The 24,041-nt window shown below is 37.8% G+C and overlaps 4 protein-coding genes across 5 annotated transcripts; 2 read left to right on the top strand and 2 right to left on the bottom strand.

Moving 5' to 3' along the window:
* Positions 1-108: 108 nt before the first annotated feature.
* Positions 109-3,881, bottom strand: LOC116000107 (uncharacterized sugar kinase slr0537-like). The gene is made up of 5 exons (XM_031240131.1): positions 3,311-3,881; positions 2,270-2,532; positions 1,780-1,897; positions 1,352-1,560; positions 109-700 (listed from the first exon to the last, which is right to left on the bottom strand). The coding sequence occupies exons 1-5, from the start codon at positions 3,683-3,685 to the stop codon at positions 247-249; spliced, it is 1,419 nt and encodes a 472-aa protein (XP_031095991.1). The 5' UTR covers positions 3,686-3,881; the 3' UTR covers positions 109-246.
* Positions 3,882-7,869: 3,988 nt separating this feature from the next.
* On the top strand, positions 7,870-11,970 carry LOC115998967 (WEB family protein At3g02930, chloroplastic-like). The gene is made up of 3 exons (XM_031238648.1): positions 7,870-8,170; positions 8,680-8,884; positions 9,372-11,970. Exons 1-3 carry the CDS (start codon positions 8,154-8,156, stop codon positions 11,688-11,690), a joined length of 2,541 nt encoding a protein of 846 aa, XP_031094508.1. The 5' UTR covers positions 7,870-8,153; the 3' UTR covers positions 11,691-11,970.
* Positions 11,971-12,630: 660 nt separating this feature from the next.
* Positions 12,631-15,827, top strand: LOC115999021. Its single transcript, XM_031238739.1, has 7 exons — positions 12,631-12,905; positions 13,026-13,127; positions 13,458-13,572; positions 13,997-14,112; positions 14,471-14,659; positions 14,859-15,001; positions 15,567-15,827. Exons 1-7 carry the CDS (start codon positions 12,784-12,786, stop codon positions 15,746-15,748), a joined length of 969 nt encoding a protein of 322 aa, XP_031094599.1. The 5' UTR covers positions 12,631-12,783; the 3' UTR covers positions 15,749-15,827.
* Positions 15,828-15,993: 166 nt separating this feature from the next.
* Positions 15,994-18,795, bottom strand: LOC115999019 (cinnamoyl-CoA reductase-like SNL6). 2 transcript variants are annotated; one of them, XM_031238737.1, is made up of 5 exons: positions 18,389-18,795; positions 18,118-18,290; positions 17,410-17,628; positions 16,710-17,062; positions 15,994-16,316 (listed from the first exon to the last, which is right to left on the bottom strand). In XM_031238737.1, exons 1-5 carry the CDS (start codon positions 18,507-18,509, stop codon positions 16,211-16,213), a joined length of 972 nt encoding a protein of 323 aa, XP_031094597.1. In that variant the 5' UTR covers positions 18,510-18,795; the 3' UTR covers positions 15,994-16,210. The 2 variants fall into 2 exon arrangements, with proteins under 2 accessions (XP_031094597.1, XP_031094598.1); XM_031238738.1 differs by having other exon boundaries at positions 18,118-18,287.
* Between the last annotated feature and the right edge of the window lie 5,246 nt (positions 18,796-24,041).

The following is a 24,041-nucleotide window of genomic DNA, read 5'->3' as shown; positions in this document are numbered from 1 at the left end:
CCTACACTCCTGCCTAGTACAGTAGTACCTACCAAATAAAGCAAAAGAATTCCCAGACCATACGTACTTACTACATAAAGCAAAAGAATTCCCACGACAAGCGCCAAATGAATCTGAATACTTAGTTGGCTTCTTATTTAGATCTGTTCATAATTACAATGAATCTGAATGTACAGGTATTGAGGACTGACAATAATCAACTACTAAAACAACTAAAATTCAATATAGGAACCGGCCTTTCAGTTACTACAAGTTAGAGATTTGATCAGATCCTATATCTGACCAGACTGAGGAGTTCTCCTGTTGAATTGCAAACGCTTTTGCCAATGACACCGCGTCATGTACCCTAAGCCGAGTTCCTTGCTGCCCTACGACTATGGACGCAACCTTAGCTGCCAGTGAACCGATGCCTTTCAAGTCAGACATGCCCCGCAATATGCCATACAAAATACCAGAGGCATAAGCATCCCCCGCGCCACAACTATCCACGGGCACACATGGGGAAGGAGGAATGTAAAGAGCTTCGCCTTTTATACCAATGTACGAGCCCGATCGACCATCTGTGACCGAGACTAGTGGCACAAAATGGCTTAGGTACCTTGTGGCACAAACAGGGCTTTCCTTTGACGAAAAATGGCAGAAAGCCCTGGCTTCATCGCTGTTCGCAAAGACAATGTCCACATAGTTTGCCATGATTTCCCTGGTGAATAAAACGAATAAGTTGCAAGTCACAATAATATTCTGAGAAGAAAAGATGGCTATCTTCTTATTCTGTGCAAGTAGTGGGACAATCATAGTTATATCAACTCGTTATAGCTAGTGAACTGGAGAGTGCATGCTAAACTAGAAGTCCTTTTATGAAGCGATCTGATAATTAGGATTTAGGACCAAAAGCATGGTACCAAGTTCCCCCTTTTTGGAAGTAACAGAGTTCCAACTTCATATGTAATCACTATTACTAGGGAAAATTGTAATTTATGCCCTCCATAATATGCCAATTATCAATGTCACTCTTGAATTATTAGTGGTGTAAATGTTGCCCCTCAATTTTTAAAAACAGTACATATATTGACTTTCCCGTGGTGTAAATGTTGCCCCTCCTGTCAATACGGGAGGGGCAATATATGTACCTTTTTGAAAATTGAGGGGCACCATTTACACCAATAATAATTCATGAGTGACATTGATAATTGACATATTATGGATGGGCATAAATTACAATTTCCCCCTATTACTATTACACCTTCCCCACACTGCGGCTTGCACTCACTTTAGAAATAAGGCAAAGAATCCAAACCATTTGTTGTGATACATTATTTATAAAATTAAAAGAGTAAAACTAAAGGCTTACCAGAAATCATCATAATGTCTCTCAATACAGGAAACATCTGATGCGGTGATAGCAACCAATGCACCAGACCTGTGGGCATCCTGGCATGCTTTTGTGATTGTTTTTACTGTATCTGGAAGTTCAAATAGATATCCCTCCACAACTAATATATTTGTCTTTGAAATTGCGCCGGCTAAGAATGGATCATAGTTAATGGTTGAAGACATACCCTAATACAAAATTCACGAACAGGAAATATTGTAAGAATGGAATTTATTGTATCAAGCAATTACTCATTGCTCTTTTTCATTGGAAAATTACTCTTCTAAAGAATGGTTTTATTTTAAGGAATTGCAACATGCACAATTGCAGACAATCTGGTCATGAGAAAGGGTCTTAGGTTTACATAATTATTAAAATTACCTACTTAGATATACATGGTGACTAACCTGATATGCAAGCATAGTGCGCTGAGCGTCTGGAGTTGTGAGAACTATTACTGTTCCTGTTGTTCCATCCTTGAGTGATTCAGACAAGAATTTCACATTTGCTCGTTGAAGCTTGGACCTGTATGAGATAATGCTTTAGTTTGAACACCTTTATTAAGCATTTATCACTAAATATACCCTGTGTATATTTATACATGACTTATATGTATGCATAGTTATAATATATTGATAGTTACATTTGGCACTTACGATGTTTTCCAATAATTAGAAAGGCATACAACTAAGTGGGGAAATATGACAGAAGTAGGTTGAGAAAGTAGTTATGAACATATACTGCATTGTAACAGAGTCAATAGTACTAAAAAAAAAAAAAGTGGGGAAATATGACAGAAGTAGCACAATAATTACAAGAGGAGTAACACCCCTTGCTCTCCTTGTAAACAAAAGAAAGAAATGCGGGGAACATTTTAGGATAGGGGCATGAAACAACCTGTAGAACCCACCGAGTGGATCACTTCCAACACTGCCTGCCATAGCTATGTTCAAGGGAGGGCCTCCAATAGCCTGCCCGCCAAGCCTGGCCAATGCCACCAGGCTATTGGAAAGCGATCCACCAGCTGCAGCCTTGTAGCTGCATCCATCCATTGCGCGTAGGACTTTACCCCTCTCCTCATGATTCACGACCTTCCTTGTGCCCTTCTCCAATCCAAGCCTCTCAAGAAAATCCTCATCGACCGTGCCAGAAAAATCAACCTACCATCAGAAAACATAAAAAGTTCATAACTGAATATCACAGTTTATGGACTATTCTTGATAAGGCCAATAAAAAAGCACCACTCTAAATGCATGTATGCTACAATTAAAGTCAAGAAATTCTGCAGTTTCTGACTGTTGATGATAATATATAAAATAATACAGTTCACTAGTTTAATATTTTAGTTCAGCAGTCAAACAATGTATTATGCCATTGGACAAACAATTCTTAACTCCATGTCTCCAACCATCCAACAATCTCATTGTATGGAACAAATGATTCAACCCAACCAAGTTGACTGGGTAACCACAAAGTTACAAGTTCAACTCCAGACCTATTAGCCTTCTTGGTTTGAGTCAGTCTAGACAACTTAGGCTTGTTTAGGTCTTTACCGGCTAGGTCACAATGCCTATTAACTTTCTTGATTTGAGCCAGTCTGGACAACTTAGGCTTGTTTAGGTCTTTACCGGCTAGGGTCACAACTGACAGGCCTATTAGTCTTCTTAATTTGAGCCAGTCTGGACAACTTAGGCTTGTTTAGGTCTTTACCAGCTAGGGTCACAAGGCCTATTAGTCTTCTTGATTTGAGCCAGTCTGGCCAACTTAGGCTTGTTTAGGTCTTTAACGGCTAGGGTCACAGGGTTTATCCCGTGCACAACTATATCCTTACTTATTCTTAGCATTCAAATTCATTGCAGAGAGGATTAAACAGGGATATACAAAGAACTGAATTTGGGAAAGGTAAGTTACAGGTAAGAAGAAATGATTAGAAAATACCATAGCTTGGCCAAGGCCCAAGACATCCCATCTCTGAGGCAGAACGGTCATGGGACTAGTACTATCCTCATCATCTTCTTCAACCCTTACTTCTTCATTGTCTTCGTCATCACTTTCTCCATTCCCACCGGAAAAAAGGTCTCCCCTTTCTCCGTCAAAACTGCAAGAGGAGGAAGAAGACGACGCTCTACGGATTCGGGTATTTCTCCCAGTCGACATAGAGCAAAAATTGCTAGTATAATTAAACGAAAACGCATAATTAGGAAAAATTGGGCACTGGGGTTTCTTGATAACGGAAGAGAGAATAGAGGGTGGGGATGAGAGCTCGGGAAGGATAAGAGAGAAGAAACCGCATGAGGAGGTAGCGAAAGACATGGCTTTTCTTTTTCTTTTTTCTGTCTTATTTTATCAACAATAAAATGATAAATCCTTATTTGGTAGTTGTGGATTAGGATGTCGGAGAAAGAATCGTCTCAGATTCTCCGGCCGATTTTCCCGACCTTAAAAGCTGCAAAGCTCCGGATAACGTACTACCGTTCCTGCTTGCTTGCTTTTATCCCTTCGCCGGCCGGTGGCTATCTGCATTTGTTTCTAGAACGGCCAGGCCCAGGAGGTTGTGATTTTTCTCATAGATCCTCGTAGTTTATAAAATCACACATATACCCCTAAGGTATTTTATGGAGTCACGAAAAGTGCCAAATAAACTTCAAAATGCAATTCTAACTCCAAACTACAAATATTTTTAGAGGAGATGGTCAAATGAATCTTAAACTTTTTAAAATTGTAATTAAACTCATTAATATATTATTACGTATTTTGGTGTAATGAAGTTCAAAAATTGATTAGTGACCAACTATTACATGTCACTAAAGTTTCGGTCAATATTTTGACCAATTTTGACGATAATTCAACTAACTTTGACGATATTTTTGACAATATAATAGAACGATCGACGACGACGACAGTTATTTAAATCAACAGAGAAGGCAACTAGTGGGTTGGGTTGCCTTCTTTGGAGAATGGCAACCACTGATCACCTTCTTTCTTGGTTCTCATGGCGATCGGCGCTAGTTCGCCGTGGTCAAAGACATCATTGAAATCCTAGTGACATGTGATAGTAGATCACTAATAGATTTTTGAACTTCATTGCATCAAAATATAATGTTGATGTGTTAATTACTATTTTAAAAATTTTAGAAGTCGATTAACTTCTTAGTTAATGTTTGAGGGTCTATTGACCCTTTTTCCTAATATTTTACTCACCACAATATTACAAGTCTTCTACTCTCAATAGGAGTGACTTATTATTTATTTCTTAATTTGAATTGATCAATTATATATGTACAATCTAATCTAGATTGATTTACCGAATTTTTCTCATCATTCAAAACAATTTTTACCTAACCCTCTTGCCAATTGTGTTATAGAAGATGCAAACTGTACTATAAAAACAAACAGACATGCACGTTTGACCAAAAGTGCGTTGGCAATGATAAAGTTGCTGCTAAGATTTGCTGTCTGTTTCATTTCAATTGGCATTGAGTTTAATACAGAGCAATATATATATATGTGCATTATCGATCCATGCGAGTCCCATGCATTTTGAATGCAGATAGATGAGCAGTAAACAACAGATCAGATGTAGGTAGGTTCTTGTGCAACCTAACGCAGATTGAATGAACTAATCGAAAACATGAAACGCAGACAGCAGACAAGACGTACGTGGGTACGTGTGATCGATGTGAAGCTGTCAACAAAGTTGTACGACACTACGAGGAAATCAAAGAGTCAATGCGTTATTATATATATTTGTCGCAGATGAGAACACAATCATGAGACGGTTGATAAACATCCATCCATCTGACTTTCCTGCTGTATTCCATTCACAAATAAGAAGGATTTTCTGATCTGGTGCAATTGCAGGTTGATTTGCTTTCTCTACAGAAATCTGAAACTGCTATTCTCTGTTGCCTTTCTACTTCTCAGGTTATAATAAAATGCTACGGAGTATAAAAGAACATCTATCTTGCTAATTGCACCCACGCACATATATATATATACAAAGGGCCCAAGGGGGGATATGATATTATTGCAATTTAGTGGTGTATGAGTGCCACCTGCACTTGCATATATAAATCTCATTTCAGGCTATAAAATAATTGGGATCACAATATATATGCATGAGGATGAACATGAGCAACAACAAAAAGGACAATGATGAATGCTCCCCTTAGCTTTTCTTTTTTTCTTTTGTTTCCTTTCTCTTTTCTAAAAGCTGCATAAAGCATGCATGCCTTTTCAATTAAGAATCTATTCCCAACATATTATTTATTTATCTATTTAAATATACACTAACCTCGTTCAACTTTTACTATGATGGTATCAATTTACTAGTAACTAATTGATAGCAAAATTTATATTAGGATAGGGTCCATGACATTGCTATAGCAAAATTTATATTAGGATAGGGTCCATGACATTGCTACATTTAGATTGAGACAATAGAGATAAAGGAGAGTAATGTGCTTCTTATAATTAATGGCATACACTAGAGGTGCACTAAATTAAAGGATAAATGCAGCTTAACCAACTGGTCGAAATAAGAGTTACGTTGGACAGCTCCTGACATTAATAGACTATTACAAAGTGTACAGTTGAAATGAAGATGTATCTATAAGTTATTTATAGTGAATCGTGGCAACTTGTGTCACGATGACAAATTGCAAGTGAGTTTAGGACTTCCCATTAGGCGGCAATGGTATGCTACACAAGCAGTATGTCATCCGCGTAGTTAGATAGCCACAAGGACCTAGTTGCGCTCAACCACGTGGGAAGCTTAAGTCAACTAGTATGAACGATAAATTTTTTCACCAAAACATTGGGATCCAGTCATCCAAAACATTGATATTTTAGACTAGATTCATCGAACTTCTTATATATTTAACTAAATTGACCCATTGAGTTGTCTTATAATCACATCACTAGTAAGCTAAGTATAATTAAAGGCTTTCATTATAACACATGCATAATATTTAATTGTTGTCACATTACAAAGTGAATAATAATAATGATTCTGCAAAATTGGGGTTGCAGGTGCACCACTTGATGACTTCATGTACTAAAATTACTACTGTACTAATTAGAAGCAACCAAATATGATATGTTCGTTAGTTTGGGTGTCGTTTTCGTACCAAATAATCAAGTGAATATTGTTACTTTAAGTGTGATGTATAAGGACACGTAACTTTGTGAAATGGTAAACTCTTGACATTTGACAACATCCTTCTACACTTCTCAACACATGACATATGACGACATTATTTGTTCTTGTATTGTGTTTGAGTTAAATTGAAGTATGGCAGTGATTGAGACCCAACCAAAGTGAAGGTATCTAAGGATATATATTAGGAAACAAAATGTCACTCTTGCCTTTAGGCTTTAGCTCCATCCCCACTTCCCAACTTAACTCATCCATACTCCCTTTTTTCATTGATTAATTCATTCCACCTACTTTAATTTGTAATGCACATCAAGTCAAAAAAAATTGTAATGCACATTATCTTATCTAATTGATATAAATAGAAATAAAATTAATGCACATCAAGTCAAAAAAATTGTAATGCACATTATCTTATCTAATTACATTTTAATTTTGTTTCTATTTATATCCAAAATATATATTTCCAACGAGTAACCGTATATGCTGAGAGGGGTTTGAGTCTCAATACTTCAAAATTGTGTTATTGTATTGTTCAAATTAGAGGTCATTTGTTGGAGGCAACTAGAATGTTGACTTGGAAGTCATGGGCCAAATGTACGTTTTGAGTGAAGTTTGCTTTGTGACCCGACTCAAATTAAGAAAGCCGATAGACCCCTAGAGTCGAACTTGGAACCATATGGTTATCTAGCCAATCTAACTTGGCTAAAAGTTGTCCTTGGATGGTAACATCAGTGAGTTCAAGGTAGTTGCTTTTCGCATATGCAGGGTCACTAGATTTAGATTTTTATAGTATTGGTGGCCATATTGATTTTTCTAGCCAATCTGGTCAATGACACGAGAAGAAGTTCAAACTCTTGGTCTCTTTTTAAGGGATAAAGAGTGTACAACCACTCACGTCAACCAAACTAGTTAAAGGGATACAAATCTAAGTCATGTCCCATAGCATTTTCGAATTGGGCCAGTATAGGTACAAGCTGGGCCAGAACTGGCCCAAACCACCTCTAATCCAAGGTAGATTTGTATATTAGTAACCGTTGGATAGAGCTGAACATGTAACTACCAGGTACATATATCCATATTATCAAAACTCAACGGTCAAGGTCCTTTTTACCTTTTTTAAGCGTGGCGTGAACAAAGTTACTACAGTCCACAGTCTCTACTCAGATTTCTTCCCAGTCCATTTCAGGGGCACATTCGTACTTTCACATCCAGCATTTCAGCTGGCGGCAGATTGAGACAGATGACCATGCCTTGTGAGAATGATAAACTACACTGTAGTACCACAAAGTAGAGTGCCCATTCTTCAACCAAAGAACATTATATATATATATATATATATCTCTGTAAATTCTTGATTTTTTTGTATACTGTCTGTAAATACTACTTTAATTCAATGTTATAATATTATGGTACCTCTAGTTAATCCTGCAGCTGATGTACTCGTATCTGGTGTATATATAATCTGCTAAAACTGTCTTTCTTTCTCTCCCCAGCTCACATTCTCAGTCTAGCGAGCTGGCATTTTCCAAGATTCTAGTGTAATAAGAAGCCCTTTTCCTTTAATTTGTTTTCCTGGGAGCACTTCTCTCATTTTGCGGCTAACCCAACCAATCTGCTTCTAACATGTCCTCCAAATCCAAGTAAGTTAAGGTTTTTGTCTTTTGTCAGATCTGATTTGCGTATGTTCTGGACTTTGTCTGTTGGGTGTTTGGGTTTTAGCTGTAGATATTGTTTCCCTGGAGGATCTTGGTAATTACTGTTCTTACTTTTAGCATTTTTCTCGTTTTTTGGCTAAAGAATGTGCCTTTTTCTGACCCGAGCTCCCTGTGGTTTTCATAATTCAGCATTTCTTACTTGATTGAAGGGTTTGACTTGATGGACTGGATCTGATTACCTTTTCAGTTTCAATTTGCCCTAATTTTACAGTGCAGCTTATGAATTAGTAGTTGATGATGTCTGGTGTTGCTAATTGTTGAGAATGATGCTTGAGGGGACTTAATTTTGATCCATTATTGTCTGATGAATTCCTTTCCTTGGATAATGTGGATGTCTATGTTTGGATCTTGGATTTACTGAAAGATTCATGGCAATTCAGGAATGTTTTTTGTCTTTGTCTTCTGATTGTGGCATTCTTTGGAACTTGAATCAGATCTGCTCTGGCTGAAACTCCCAACAATAAACCAGCAAATGCAACGCCTCGGGCCAGTAAAGCGAGCAGAGATGCAGCTGCTAAATCTGATACTGGTTCGCCCTCACCTTTGCAGGCCACGTGTTCTGTTGACAAGTCTCCAAGATCTGTTGTTTCTAAGCCATCCATGGAGCGACGTGTCTCCAAGATTGGTACCCCGCCTGATGTAAGTCATTCATCATTCCTGCATTGCTCAGAGTGTTGTTTATATTGTGAGATATCTTAAGCTTCTTAATATGTTGGCTTGTTCCTTTCCTTAATGTCATTTGGCTCATCCATCCTTAACCAAACGTCAAAGGATCGATCCTTGACCTTGGGTATGGAGCAGCCTTAAATCTTCAGGCCAGTTGTCCGACCCTTTAGAGGTGCCTACAGTTCAACGATGGGATTAGTCACTGTATCTGACAGTGGATATTCTGGGTTACACCCATAAAAAATGTCATTTGGCTTCTGCAAAGTTGCAATGCATATGCTAATTGAGTTAGGCTGCTGTTGGATCTTAGTGTTTGATTATCTGCTGGATTGCTTAATGAACTTCTTAATAAAGATTGTATGGTCAAGTTACTACTTTATTTACGACTCCACAAATCTTTTTATCGTGCGAAGCTTACAAATGCTGATCTGCGTGGCTATTTGATTTTAATTGCTCTCAGAAAAAGCCCACGCGGATCCTGAAGCCATCAGAGATACAGGCGGAACTAAATATTGCCCACGAGGATCTTAAGAAGGCGAAGGAGAAGTTAGCTTTGGTTGAGAAAGAGAAGTCACAGGCTCTGGATGATTTGAAGGAAGCCCAGATATTGGCTGAGGAAGCGAGCGAGAAGCTCAGAGAGGCTTTGATGGCGCAAAAATGGGCAGAAGAGAGTTCTGAGATTGAAAAGTTCCGCGCTGTTGAGATGGAGCAGGCGGGCATTGAAGCAGCTCAGAAGAAGGAAGAGGAGTGGCATAAAGAGATCGAGGCTGTGAGGAGCCAGCACGCGTTGGACGTGGCTGCTCTTCTCTCGGCCTCTCAGGAACTGCAACGGGCAAAGGACGAGCTCGCCATGACTAGTGATGCTAAGAACCAGGCGCTCAGCCATGCCGAGGATGCCACTAAGATTGCAGAGATTCATGTGGAGAAAGTGGAAATTCTTTCTGCTGAACTGGCCCGCGTGAAATCTCTGCTCGATTCCCAGATAGCGACCGAGGCTAACGAGAAGAACAAGCTCGTGGAGGAGATGAATCTCGAGATAGAGACTCTGAAACAAGAGTTCGAGAAAGCCAAAACTTTTGAGATGGAAGTGATGGAGAAAGAGGCTATTTTAGAGCAACTTAATGTTGAACTAGAGGCTGCAAGAATGGCTGAATCATATGCACATAATCTAGTGGAGGAATGGAAGAACCGAGTCGAGGAATTAGAGGCCCAGACTGCAGAAGCACATCGAAACGAGAGGTCTGCATCAGAATCTCTCGAATCAGCAATGAAACAACTCGAAGGTAGCAATGATTCGCTGCACGATGCAAAATCCGAGATTTCATCTCTCAAGGAGAAGGTAGGCCTTTTGGAGATCTCGATTGCCAGGCAGAAAGTGGATCTCGAGGAATCAGACCGCAATCTTAAGATGGCAAAGGAAGAGGCCTCTGAAATGACAAATAAGGTTGAATCCCTCAGCTCTGATCTGGAAACTGCAAAAGAGGAGAAAATACAGGCTTTAAGCAATGAAAAACTTGCAGCTGAGAGTGTACAGAAGTTGTTGGAAGAAAAACACAAATTTCTGGGCGAATTGGAAAGTTCTAAGGCGGAAGAAGAGAAAAACAAGAAGGCAATGGAAAATTTGGCCTCCGATTTGCACGAAGTTTCTTTGGAAGCAAGAGAAGCCAAAGAGAATTTGATATCTATCCAAGCCAAAAATGAAAACTACGACTCGCAGATAGAAGATCTGAAGCTGGATCTGAAAGCCACAAACGAGAAGTATGAGAGAATACTCGATGATGCAAAACACGAAATTAATCTTCTCACCAAGTCAGTTGAACAATCTAAACAAGACTACCAGGCGTTGAAGACCGGGTGGGAGGAAAAGGAGCTTAGTTTGATGAATCGCGCCAAGAAAACCGAGGAAAAGAATGCCTCAATGGACAAGGAAATAAGCAGACTGGTAACTTTATTGCAAGAGGCACAGGAAGAAGCTTATACTAGGAAGGAGAATGTTGCTCATCTGAATAGTTCACTGAAGGAAGTGGAATCCGAGGTTATTTATCTACAGGAGGTTCTCGGTGAAGCAAAGGCCGAGAGCATGAAGATGAAGGAATCGTTAATTGACAAAGAGAACGAGCTGCAAAATGTTACACACGAGAACGATGAACTTCGGAGTAGAGAGGCTGCATCTTTACAGAAGGTTGAGGAGTTGTCGAAAATGCTCGAAGAAGCATTAAGCAAGAAGCAAGCTGAGGAAAACGGGGAGCTAACAGACAGTGAAAAAGATTACGATATGCTCCCTAAGGTGGTCGAGTTTTCTGAACAAAACGGTGGCAGAGAAGAGCAGAAGCCCAAGGTCGAGCTCCCTTTCCCACCTCTTCAACCCGAGCAATCTGTAAAAGAAGAACCTCAAGAAACGAATAACGCCTCTGCTGATGAAGCCCGAGGGTGTAGTACAAATGAAGCTGGAGAAGTGGACAGTAAAGCTACAGAAACCGAGAACAAAGAAAAGGATGACAATGCATCTGCAGATGGCGAGTTTAAAATGTGGGAAACCTGCAAGATTGACGAGAAAGACTTCTCCCCAGAGCGAGTGCCCGAGCAGGAAGAGGAACTGGAAACAAAACCAGATGCCAGCGAGAACCACGACCAACCAAACGGTCTCTCTTCAACAGAAAACGACGAAAATGGGAACACTTCCCCATCAAAGCAGCAAAGTCAGAAAAAGAAGAAACCTTTGCTAAGTAAATTCGGAAGCTTGCTTAAGAAGAAGGGCACAGGCACTCCAAAGCAATAGAACCTATTCAATGCCTGACCCTTAGAGATGCATTTGCTTCCTGATTCTTCGCGCTTCATTCTTTTCTCTGCTTTCTTTTCTAGCATGTATCATTGTTTAGTACTGATTTTTTCTTCGGCCTATTGCTCAGTTTCCGAGGATATGTTTCTCAATGTGATATGTAATGTTGGTGAATATTCTTGGTGTTTGATCATTCTTGGACATGTTTTTGTCACCCCTTCATGTATAAAACTCAAAAAGTTCATATTGAAGTATGAATTTGACTAAAAAGTTGTGCTAATAGTGAAGATTCATTATCACATTAGCTTGATTTACTACTAGTAAGATATGAGATGCTACTCGTACTAATACTCTATGATGGGTATTATAATACATTCTTACATTATAAGTTAACATTGAAAAAAGAAAACCTTCAAATCGATGGTGGATTGGTCACCAACTCTTAACTTTGTCACTTTGCTTGTTTTGTTTTTTTTTTCAGGCTACGAGGTGTCCTAAACATGTTCTAACTGTAAGAGACACCTTTAAATTTGTACCATACTCTACTACTCGTACTATACTTAGACTAATCCTTGTTAGTACCGAGTCGGTCCAATTAAGGGGACAAAGTGTTGGTCAGAATTCCATACTCGTGCTAGTCCAATTAAGGGGCACTGGTCAGATGATCACTCACACCAACTAAACTGGTTTGTAACTTTGCTTGATCAAAGTTGTTTAGTTGATCTTCTGAATTTTTATTTTTTTTAGTACTACTACATAGCTAGTTTCTTAACAACCTACTGAAACACAATATGGGAAGCACAAAGAGTCAACAGTTGCCTCCACTAAAAACACCGGGTGCCACTAGACCACAAGATCTTTGGCTTATCTTCTTAATTTAATTTCGCAAGAATTGTTATTTGCCAATACATACATTACTTAATACGTAGTACTTAGTATTGTCTTATTGATTAAGGAAAAATAGGAAATGAAGAAAACGACTAGTTGAACTCTAAACCGCCACAAGAAGCTACGCTCGCCGGAGTATTTTATTTCTCCGTATTGTTTACGGAGTAGAATCCAGCGTTCGCGGCATAACAGTGCGCGGGATAGTATGTGGGTGGAGCTGATCTGCGGCTTCGTAGCTTTCCGATTGCTGAGACGCTTCTTTTGCGATGATGATGATCTCGATGGTGAAGCCGGTCATGCCAACGCTCTCTTCTCCGTCGCCGGCCAGTAATTTCTCTTTCTTTTCTCTTTTTCCGGCGAACCGATCACTTTATCTTCTGCTGCATTCTCGTAGATAGTATTAGTATTTGTTTGTTAAAGCATATTATTTGCTTTTGTTGCGCGTAGGCTGGAGAAGCTTTACGGCGGTAAGGTTTTCGTAGGGCTCCAAATTCCGGATGCTGATTCCGGATCTCGCAGGAGTATTGATCTTGTTCTCGTTACTCAACGGTGCGTTTTTCTTACTTCCTTTCATGAAGGCTGATCACTTTACACTTTACACTTTACACTTTACATTTATGTTATTTACTGTCTATTAGCTGCTCCTTTGGACCACTGGCTTCTTATTGTTCTAACACTAATGCAATTACTGGTGTCATATTCGCTTTTCATCACCTGAAAGTGGACATTGAAAGATCAGAATTTAGAACGTCTGATATTGTTTGAGCTTTTCAAAATTTGGGTGTTTGGTAGATGAAGACTGATGTATCAAATGCTTGTTCCAATTTCTAGCTTTGGAGTCATTTGGTTTTCTACTAAACCGTAGCCTAATGCATCCAGGGAAGTTGCAGTAATCTCGGTCAAGAATGTCTCAGGATCTGTACATGTTGATAAGGATGGGAGTTGGGTTTGCACTGGCAGAAAAATGAATAAGACGGAGTGTCTTCCAGATCCTGTAAGTTGCAAATCATGTCTTGTATAATGCCTTAAGGCTACTAAACTCAAATATGCAATGCCTTTTTGTATGCCCCACTGCTGCTCCCCTAGGGACTCTGGGCCATGTCTCAGTCCCAGTGTGGCTGAATAGTATGTTGAAAGCAACAGGCTTCAATCTCTGCTATTCCATGTCCACTGTTGATCCACAAGCTTTGCTTTCTGGCCACCTCAATGATATAGACCTTCTCATTGACAATACCTCTGGATAAATTTGACGTTGTTGTATCATTTCCATTTGCGATATCCAATCCCTGTAATATTTTGCAGGAAATTGAATTGGGTTTCTTTCTTTTTTCTTTTTTTTTTTCATTTGTCTTTTTGAGCTTCTTTTTGTCATGTAAAGTTTTTCTTTTTAATCACTATCTCAAATTTGTGCATTTCAGGTAGCAGAAACAAAACAACTAGTTCCTATTTTGGAGTCATACCTTGAGCAAAGGGGAGTCCTTCTTCCAGAGGGATATTTGTCTTCCAAAGTCATATGTCCGAATCCCAATTTTCAGTATGATTCAGATGCTTTGGTGTATATGACAACTTAAATAAAAATTCAGCTATGGTTCATTCAGTATCATTAATGTGGATCAGTGCTTCTCGAGTTGGAGTTGGTTAATATACCATGTGCCACATATATTTTTCATGTCTCAAACTAACTACTTTGAAATTTAAGTAAGACAAGTGTTAAAAAAAATCCAAAGCTTTGTCACTTGTGAGATGTGGCAATTATAGCCAAAGCTTTCAACTTTGGTGATTAATAGCAGCAGAGCTCATGCCTTCACACTGAATATCTTCTCCATATCTCCCTATCTTCTTCCCTAGAGAAGTAGAGAATATGTCTCAGCTTGCCCCTTCTATTTTTGCAGAACCACTCATACAGACTTTTTTCCGTCTGAGGTGATTACTTATGACCAGTGGATACAGCTAAAGCCAGAGCATAGGAGCCGGCTTTCTGGTTGGATTAAAGGTGCATTTCAGAGTGGAAAGAAAGATATGCAGGAATCGATGCAAGAGAAGCTTAATTTTATTCTCAGCACTGCTCCAATGTGGGATCGGTCTGTTGTGCCTTCTTTCTTCTAATCTTTTTTTCCCAATTATGTTTTCAAATTTTAACAAGTGGATGCAGTTTTCCTGTGAATTTATTAGGACAATGGATTTATCCCCATATATACTTGCATTTGTGTGCTTTGGATTTTTATGATGACTATTTGTTTTCTCTATGTCAAGCGTTAAATCTCTGTTTGATACATGCAGGTTAGAGCTGAAAAATAACAAATATGTCCTAGGAGAGTTTCTGGAATTCAAAGGAAAGAAGGATGATATTTTGGCATTAAGAAATATCAAGAGGTCAAAAGTTAGTCAGTTGGCTATCCAAAAGACAAGCATATGTTGTTTTGGTATTGTAATCAACTCTTGATTCCTCGTTTCATTTTCTTGTTCTTTCTTTGCTAATGGGAATATTTCCTTCTGAACTTGGTACCTCTGAATTTAGCTTTCAAGTGTGCTGCATCTGTGCATGATTGTTTTCTACTGTAATATTTTATGTCGGTTTGTCTTCTTGTAGTGAAGTTGAAAACTATGAGATCTAGAACCTGCTTTTCACTCTCACTAAATCATCGTTTTATATCTGCAGCATCATGATTCTCTTTTCTTTCCACCTATTTTGGTTTCTTTCTTCTCTAGTGCTTTTTATTTTTAATTTTTCTTTTGATCAGGATTACGTGAAAGACATTCTGGTTAGGTTGGAAAACAAACCCATTATTTGCAAATCATTAACCCGACGATTGTTAGTGTGTGTGCATATTCTTTAATTTATGCTTCTTTATTTCCAACATCATGCCTTTTAGGCATATCTATTTGAGGTTTTTCATGCCTGAGCTGATTCCGCATTCATTTCTGCTCGCTTCTTAGTCTTAAATGCCTACTGTTTTGACAAAACCCTCTATATTTCTTGCGACACAGCTCATTCAAAGCTTCAAGTTCTCTATTCTCCTCGAGACTATCGCGGTGAAGGAGCATCTGCTTCTGACTGGAAGGAAGTTTGCGTTTTATCTAGCATGGAGGTTCTATTTCAACCTCAAGGTTCGAGTAAAGTGCGCAAATATAAGTTGTCTTCAGTTACTTGCATGTCACTCAGTGCCTGAGGTTCTTCTCTCTATACTCAAATGACATGTGAAAACATTATTATCTTTAATGGAATATTATCTTTACATTTGACTTACAGATATTGCTGTTTCTTTATTAAGTTTTCTTTTGTCATGTTGCAAAGTGCCATTACATCTTTTGATGATTGTATACAATGAATCTGAGTTAATTATGTGAACCAAATCAAGCAAGAGCCAGCTAATCACCTGCCAGAAACAATATTCTTGGACTAGGTACAGCAACATACTGTTAAAACAATAGAATATGAATTATTTTTTTGAACATTACATATACAATTATGGGAACTGTGACAAAATACATTGTAAGACAACCCAAATTTCATCAAAGAATGATGCCATTTGGTAGTCAGAAAATAATACTACTGAGTGTATCTAATGAAATCTTGTCTGTATTTATAATTGCATATGTAAGTTTCTAGCTCTCTCTGTCAGCCCTCAATCTCACATATGGATTTGAAGTGCTCCACTCTCAAACCCTAACATGAGCTTGCTTAATTTCTGGTTGCTTATCTTTTGCTGGTGCACTCTGTCATCTTCCATTTCCATGCTGTAAAAACCATACAAAGTTACTTCAGAGATAATAAAACGACGAAAACAGGCAACAAGTATTTGATTTACCCTTCTACAATTATGTATAATTGTTCATATTGTATTATAGACCCTGATACAAAAATTCTATACATTCAATTAATACAGTCTGTACCTACAGTCCTGTCAACTGTCAACTATAGATACAGAATTTAAAGATTGTTTTTGGACCAGAGTCTACAATGCAAGATAGACCATGATCCATGGTATAATTTACAGGTGTGGTTGCTCTTGGGAGAAATTTCGCCTTTTGCGAGCAAGGTATAACCAAATGGTAAAAAAATGTCATTTTGCTTAACATATAAGTATATAGTCTCACTATGGATTTAAATTTTTTATCGAAAGCACTGACCTTTGAGTGGAGTGTGTAGATAGAGGATGTGAAGGGTTTACTGATAAAAGCATGTTGGCAAGCTTAGAAGTGTCTTCACTGCAGTTGATAACGCGGTTGAAGCATAGGTATCTTCCATAAGATGAGACATCCTCAAAGACACAAATGTGGGCATCAACCAAGAATCCTAAGTCTACTGCTACAAAAAATCCTCCTTCATACATCTCTGCGGCGCCTTTCAGATACGGATCTTTCATGCTCAGCCCAGGGCTGATTAACAAGCCTCCATTAATGGACACCATGTTTACCTCTCTGTCCATCGCCAGAGCCCACGCCGCCTTCTCCGCCACCGTCTTCGACAGCCCGTGCCATAGCTGCACACATTCCGGCACAATGTAACGACGGTTTGACAGGATCTTCGGAGTATAGTAATTTTGTCACGTTTAGTCCTAAACTTTGAAATTAATCACTGATAGACTTTTTATTTTCAAATTGTTGTCATCTAATCCAAATTAACTATCCATAGTCCTTAACTTTCAAAATTTAACCAGTCCGGAGGTTAAATTTAATAGTCGAAAGACTACGAGGATTAACTTGAACCACAAATGATAACAATTTGAAAATCGAAAATCACGAGCAATCAATTTAAAAGTTTAAGATTAAACATAACAAAATCAACTTGGAAGACCACAAATGGTATTAATTCAATCCTAGTACCTACCTTAAAGTTCTTGCAGAAGTTGACGTCGCTCCAGCTTCTTTCGTCCAGGGGGTGGAGGGCATGCGCCGCAGCGGCGGCGGCCGCGGCGGCGTTGCGTTCCCTTCCCCATACCACCGCCGTGGCGGAGGACGTGAAAACTACTTTATCTATGGTGCTTGTCTGCGCACAAGCTTCCACCACGTTGTGTGCTGCTCTTACCTCAATTTCTCCCATGAATTCCTGCACCAAATACATTTTTATCTTCATCAATGCATCTTCAACAACTTCTATATACTCAACTAATTCTTAATATCAATCTAATCAATACTAAATGATGGTTTTGACTCCAACGGGAGCGGTCTATTGGTGTCGGTCAGTTATGGACAACTTTTTTAATTCTTTATGATCATTTGTTGGTTAGAATTACAATGCATAAACTGCACATACTCAGGTAGTGAGTATGGATTTCTCGTCACCCAAAAAGAATTAAAAAAAAATGTATTTCGGTCCTAACTAAAAATTTAAACTAATGGTCAACATTCACTATTACTGGATCTACTTCAAAAACTCTAGTATCCTACTAGGCTGAGGTCCTCAAGGGAATTACACTTTTTGTGGGTAAGATCTACTAAAGTATAAGCTCGGCAAAATAGTGAAAAACATAACAGCTTTTAATGCCTTTTCAAGAACTTAAAGGTTCAAAAAGGGGGATAAAAATGGAAAGCTTACATCATAGGTAGCATAATCAGATGGAGGTTCAAAAGAGTAAAACAAGCCACAACATCCCTTCACAGCCTCCAATATGCTGTGGTAGTCCAAGAGGTCAGACTGGAAAACTTTCAATCTGCTGCTGCTGATTTCTGCAGCATATTGCCTCTTCAAAGACTGCATCAAATCATCATCTGCAAAAAAAAAAAAAAAAAAAAAAAAAAAGAACTCACAAGAGAAACCGCAGAATCCATTATCCAAATCAATCGAGAAACGAAGAAATCAAGCTAACCATGGGTCTGGAGAGCAGCATGGACTGTGTATCCTCGGAGAAGAAGACATCTGACCAGAGCAGAACCCAAACAACCCGCAGCATCCATCACACAAACACTATTCCCCCCTTTCATCTCCATGGCTGAAATCAATCAAGCTGTAAAAGCAAGAACAGGGCCAACTTAGAAAACCTCTTTTGTCTTTTTTCTTGTTTTGGCAGAATGATTAAAGTGGGGGGAGAAGATGGGGCAATGTTGTTGCCACTTCAAGAGGCAAATCAATCAGTGGCTGAGAATTCAAAACTGAAAAAGGGGTATAGGAATGCAGTTATAGAGTAGATTATATACAGAGATGGAGGTTGGCGGTCCAAGAAAGAGTTACAGTGAGGGTGGTGTGTGGGGGTATTTTAAATGACAACAATGAAGGTGGAAAGGCAACATTTAAAGAGTGTGGAAAGTAGATGGTTGGGCAGGTGGTAGTTAGCCACAAGGAACTGAATTTAATACTGTGTAACTGTCCTACCCTTACCCAATTATCTGCCTGCCAACTGTTTGATTTTATCTTCCCAATTTCTCTTCTTTTTTTTTTTTTTTGCTTCTCGTCTTAATCATTCCATGTGATTTTACTCCATTAATTCACAATCACTACAATTGATTCACCAAATAATAATAATAATAATAATTGCAATAATTATGGTAATTATTGAGAGTGAAGGGGTGTGTAAGTTAGTCAGTAGTCACATAGCAAATGAGATGAAGCATCTCTCCACTCTCCTATACCCCTCAAGGGGAAAAAAAAACTCATTCTGAAAGATTAGTCTAGCAAGTGGGATGTTTGACTCTCCTATACCCCTCCTCTTATATTAGGCTCAATAAATGGGATAATACACTCTAATGGGTTAGGACAAGTAGTCCTATGGGTCATCCTCAGCTGACTTGTGGTCCTTGTCCTCGGGTGAGTGGTTGATCTCGAAGCAGTCAACTTGTGTTTCTTTAATTATTTATGGAACGATAAATTAGAGTGATTTGTCATTTGTTATCATAATTTAGAGAGATTTTACCGTGTTTACTCAGAATCTAAATAATTAATAGATTTTATGAATTCAGTTTCCTAATTTGACCAAAGGCATTCAACCTTGAAAAATGACTAGTAAAGAATTTGTAATATTCTACTACCAAAGCAATAACTTAATTCTTATCGTCCTTAGCAATTTTACCCCATTTGGTTTATGTTGGATGACCGTTAATAACTATCATAGTTATAAAACCAACACACCCTATAGTATATGACCTAGTTTTATTTAACTACTAACTGCGCATTGGTGTGACGCTGCTACAACTCAATTATTTGGCTTGTCCTCTTCACAACCTTTCAAAGCAAAAATATGTCACTACGTCTCCATTATTTTAATTGTATTTTCTCCGTCATTAACGCTTATAATAATTAATATTATTGTCTTAAATAATTATGCGTGTGGTAGAGGTGAACATTATACTTCAATGAGGATAGAGAGAGTACTTTGTACATTAATTAACAACCAATCAACTTGATGAACACTTCTATTAATTTGAATGGACAAATGCAGCGATGACAATACGGTTCAATAGCGACATAAATGAATAAATGACCCAAAGAGGGAGTTGGGCTGCCGGGCTGGCGCTGTGACAACCTTGGCATCCAACCACCATTCCTCGTAGTCATACCAAGTTCCAACTTGGCACATTTATTATCCAGCTTGCACTTCTAATTATTATTCATGCCGTAGGATCCGCTACTCCCTATTCATAAATCATATTTTAAATGAGTAATTTAAAGTTTTGAATTTAAAGCATGGGTTGGTTCAACGGATTTAAATGCCAGATATATTATCATAAGTTTTGTAATTAAGGAATTTATTACATCTCTGTGAATTTCTGTTATAACATACACTTTTTGTATATAGTTATGATACTTTTTTCTACTTCCCCAAATGTTGAATCCCCAATTCTAACGGGCCCTACACCTCGACCTTTGGGAAAAGGTAAACCCTACATCCCAACTTGACAGAGCAAGAATGTAAATCATGATGACTCAATGGTTCAATAAACAGAACCAAATGTCGGTGCGCAGGGCATACACCTCCCCTATGTAAATCACGGTCACTCAATGACTCAACAAACATGCCCAAATGCCGGTGCATACAAGGGATCTGTTCACTTTGGGCATAATCTCCGCATTGCTACTGTCGCCGAGGTTCAAACATTAGTCTCTTCTCTTAAATATACTGCATATTATACCGTGACTCAGGTTTTCAAAAAAAAAAAAAAAAAAAAAAAAACCCCGTGACTTAGTGAGCTAAGCCCGAACGGACAGTTATGATACTTTTCTTTTTGATGGAATCAATGCTTAACAAGTCAATGAGTTGGCTGTGGAGATTTTCCCTATGAAACATAAATGAATGATATTATAATAATATTATTTTATACGTTAAAAGTTTTATATTTAAAGCATTGATTGGTTTAACGGATTTGAATGTCAACTATTATCATAAGTTTTGTAATCTGGAAATTTATTACATCTCGGTGAATTTATTTTGTAACATACACGTTTTGTATATAGTCATGATATTTGTTCTTTCCGTTGGAATATGTGGTCACTGGTTAACATGCAAATGAGTTAGGCGTGTGGGGCTTTTTTATGAAACGAAAAAGAATAGTATTATAACATTCTAAAAAGTCAAATGAAATTTGATTTACGTAATCATGTATTAATTGATACTATTAAGTATGATTTAATGATTGTCGAAGAAAAGAAAACAGTATTGTCCTTGTATCATGGCGTGCAATAGGAGTAAAAAATTGCACCGTGATTTACGAAGTACTCCTCTAATGGAGAAGACAAAGAAGTAGTTCATAACGCAATCAATTGTTATATCGTGAATCATGATCTTTTACGCATATTGTAGATCCTATTCATATTATGCACTTACACTTACCATATTATATACATTTATTTATGTATTTTTAATTTATTTACCTATACATAATTGACTAACTAAAGATACATTAGATATATATAATATATAATATGGACCAAGATCCATAATGGGCATGTTGAACACTGGTCCAATATATAATTTGCATTATTAACAGATGATAAGCGCAAATTATGCTGTGGACCTGGGTCCAAAATTACGTCGTTTTTGTCTTTTTTTTTTTTTTTTTTTTTTTNTTTTTTTTTTTTTTTTTTTTTTTTAATTAGTAAACATATTGCTGAATATAGAGTTGTCCAAAAATGTGTGAATGTAGAGGTTTCAAAGTGTGAATGTAGAGTATAAAAATCGTGAATGTAGATTTATGATTGTGTGAATGTAGAGTTGCCCAGAAATGTGTGAATGTGGAGGTTTCAAATTGTGAATATGGAGTATAGAAATCGTGAATGTAGAGGTATGCATGTGTGAATCTGTAATAGAGTTAAGAGGTTCTAGCAACTTGTAGCCATGTAATGTGTGAATGTGGAGTTCTCAAGTTGTGAATATGAAGTATAGGACCTGTGAATATAGAGTTTTGAATGTGTGAATGCATAACAATGGTAATATAGTTACTAAACATATAATCCTGTAATGTGTGAATGTGGAGTTTACAAAGTGTGAATGCAGAGTATAGTGTATGTGAATGTAAACTCGGATCCACCTTGCAAGGTGGACCTGGGTCCACAACATAACAACCCATGATCAAGTTAGAGTAAAAGAATTTATGACTTGGATCGCTTTGGTTTTATCCAATACAAGCTAAAAGAGCACAAAACTAGTTTTTGGGCCTCAGTTTGGTCTAGGTTTTGTTATGAATACTTGGGCCTCCAACAAGTTTGTATTCCATAAAATTAATAACGTTACAAATAATCTAATGAGGTAGCTTAAGTGACGATTAGATTCTTTTTGTGGGAAGAATTTTTTTAGAATCCCAGTTCAATTTTCACGAGTGGACCCAAAAACCTAGAACACGTCGTGAATTTACCCAAAAGAATCATGACAAATTACTTGCAATAGATATTATAGAAGTTATTTTGGTCTAAATTCATGCGGTTATTGATTGGATCATATGATTTATCCAAGTAGTATGCTTGTTGGTTTAAGTGTTTGGGCTCGAATATAGGTGGCATTAGGTTAGGAGGTCCTTAACTGATGATGGTTAGGTGAAAAAATGCCTCCATGACCCCTCTAAGTCATTAAATGCGCTATTTATAAAGATGTGATTCAAATATGCGTCGTGGACTTGGCATGTTTGATATGTGTGGTGCATGCACTCGGCCAGTTCGGTGGCAACGAAATGGCGCCCACATGACGCGATAATTGTTTGAGTTCAATTTCTTTTTAGTCGAGCTCGTTACTTGTGATGCACGGTGTGTTTTTAGGTTGGAACATCCTTTTAAATTTTCCCTATATTCATAATAAAAAATAAAATAAAATAAAATGAATGCCCACAGCTACCTTGTGGTCTAGTGACATCCGGTGTTCCAGTTTACACTCTCACATGAATGATGGGAGTGGGGGAGTAGGTTCGAGCTTCAGTGGAAGCAACTTTGACTCTTTGTGCTTTAGTCGGCTATGGAAGTAGTAACAAAATCAGTAGTACTCAACAACAAAAAAATAAAAATAAATAAATAAATAAATAAAATAATGAATGCCCACACGTGTATGCTAGAATCTCCACCGCACTAGGGACAGCCGCCACGTAGTCCTCGTGGTTTNTTTTTTTTTTTTTTTTTTTTTTTTAATTAGTAAACATATTGCTGAATATAGAGTTGTCCAAAAATGTGTGAATGTAGAGGTTTCAAAGTGTGAATGTAGAGTATAAAAATCGTGAATGTAGATTTATGATTGTGTGAATGTAGAGTTGCCCAGAAATGTGTGAATGTGGAGGTTTCAAATTGTGAATATGGAGTATAGAAATCGTGAATGTAGAGGTATGCATGTGTGAATCTGTAATAGAGTTAAGAGGTTCTAGCAACTTGTAGCCATGTAATGTGTGAATGTGGAGTTCTCAAGTTGTGAATATGAAGTATAGGACCTGTGAATATAGAGTTTTGAATGTGTGAATGCATAACAATGGTAATATAGTTACTAAACATATAATCCTGTAATGTGTGAATGTGGAGTTTACAAAGTGTGAATGCAGAGTATAGTGTATGTGAATGTAAACTCGGATCCACCTTGCAAGGTGGACCTGGGTCCACAACATAACAACCCATGATCAAGTTAGAGTAAAAGAATTTATGACTTGGATCGCTTTGGTTTTATCCAATACAAGCTAAAAGAGCACAAAACTAGTTTTTGGGCCTCAGTTTGGTCTAGGTTTTGTTATGAATACTTGGGCCTCCAACAAGTTTGTATTCCATAAAATTAATAACGTTACAAATAATCTAATGAGGTAGCTTAAGTGACGATTAGATTCTTTTTGTGGGAAGAATTTTTTTAGAATCCCAGTTCAATTTTCACGAGTGGACCCAAAAACCTAGAACACGTCGTGAATTTACCCAAAAGAATCATGACAAATTACTTGCAATAGATATTATAGAAGTTATTTTGGTCTAAATTCATGCGGTTATTGATTGGATCATATGATTTATCCAAGTAGTATGCTTGTTGGTTTAAGTGTTTGGGCTCGAATATAGGTGGCATTAGGTTAGGAGGT

Source organism: Ipomoea triloba, chromosome 12, assembly GCF_003576645.1.
Source record: "Ipomoea triloba cultivar NCNSP0323 chromosome 12, ASM357664v1".
In the NCBI taxonomy this organism is placed as follows: domain Eukaryota; kingdom Viridiplantae; phylum Streptophyta; class Magnoliopsida; order Solanales; family Convolvulaceae; genus Ipomoea; species Ipomoea triloba.
The sequence above is the reverse complement of the archived record's forward strand: the minus strand, read 5'-3'. Positions and strand labels throughout refer to the sequence as shown.

Bases quoted from the DNA above. Each gene is read 5' to 3' on its own strand.
- LOC116000107 (XM_031240131.1), bottom strand. From the start codon at position 3,685: ATGTCTTTCGCTACCTCCTCATGCGGTTTCTTCTCTCTTATCCTTCCC. The intron at 2,533-3,310 runs GTATTTTCTAAT...TTCTGATGGTAG, and splicing joins TGGGCCTTGGCCAAGCTATG to GTTGATTTTTCTGGCACGGT. The intron at 1,561-1,779 runs GTTAGTCACCAT...ATTTTGTATTAG, and splicing joins GCACTATGCTTGCATATCAG to GGTATGTCTTCAACCATTAA.
- LOC115998967 (XM_031238648.1), top strand. The intron at 8,885-9,371 runs GTAAGTCATTCA...AATTGCTCTCAG, and splicing joins AGATTGGTACCCCGCCTGAT to AAAAAGCCCACGCGGATCCT.
- LOC115999021 (XM_031238739.1), top strand. From the start codon at position 12,784: ATGTGGGTGGAGCTGATCTGCGGCTTCGTAGCTTTCCGATTGCTGAGA. The intron at 12,906-13,025 runs GTAATTTCTCTT...TGTTGCGCGTAG, and splicing joins CTCTTCTCCGTCGCCGGCCA to GCTGGAGAAGCTTTACGGCG. The intron at 14,113-14,470 runs GTATGATTCAGA...CTATTTTTGCAG, and splicing joins TGTCCGAATCCCAATTTTCA to AACCACTCATACAGACTTTT.
- LOC115999019 (XM_031238737.1), bottom strand. From the start codon at position 18,509: ATGGAGATGAAAGGGGGGAATAGTGTTTGTGTGATGGATGCTGCGGGT. The intron at 18,291-18,388 runs GTTAGCTTGATT...TTTTTTTTGCAG, and splicing joins TGCTGCTCTCCAGACCCATG to ATGATGATTTGATGCAGTCT. The intron at 16,317-16,709 runs GTCAGTGCTTTC...TGGTTTTTACAG, and splicing joins TCTACACACTCCACTCAAAG to CATGGAAATGGAAGATGACA.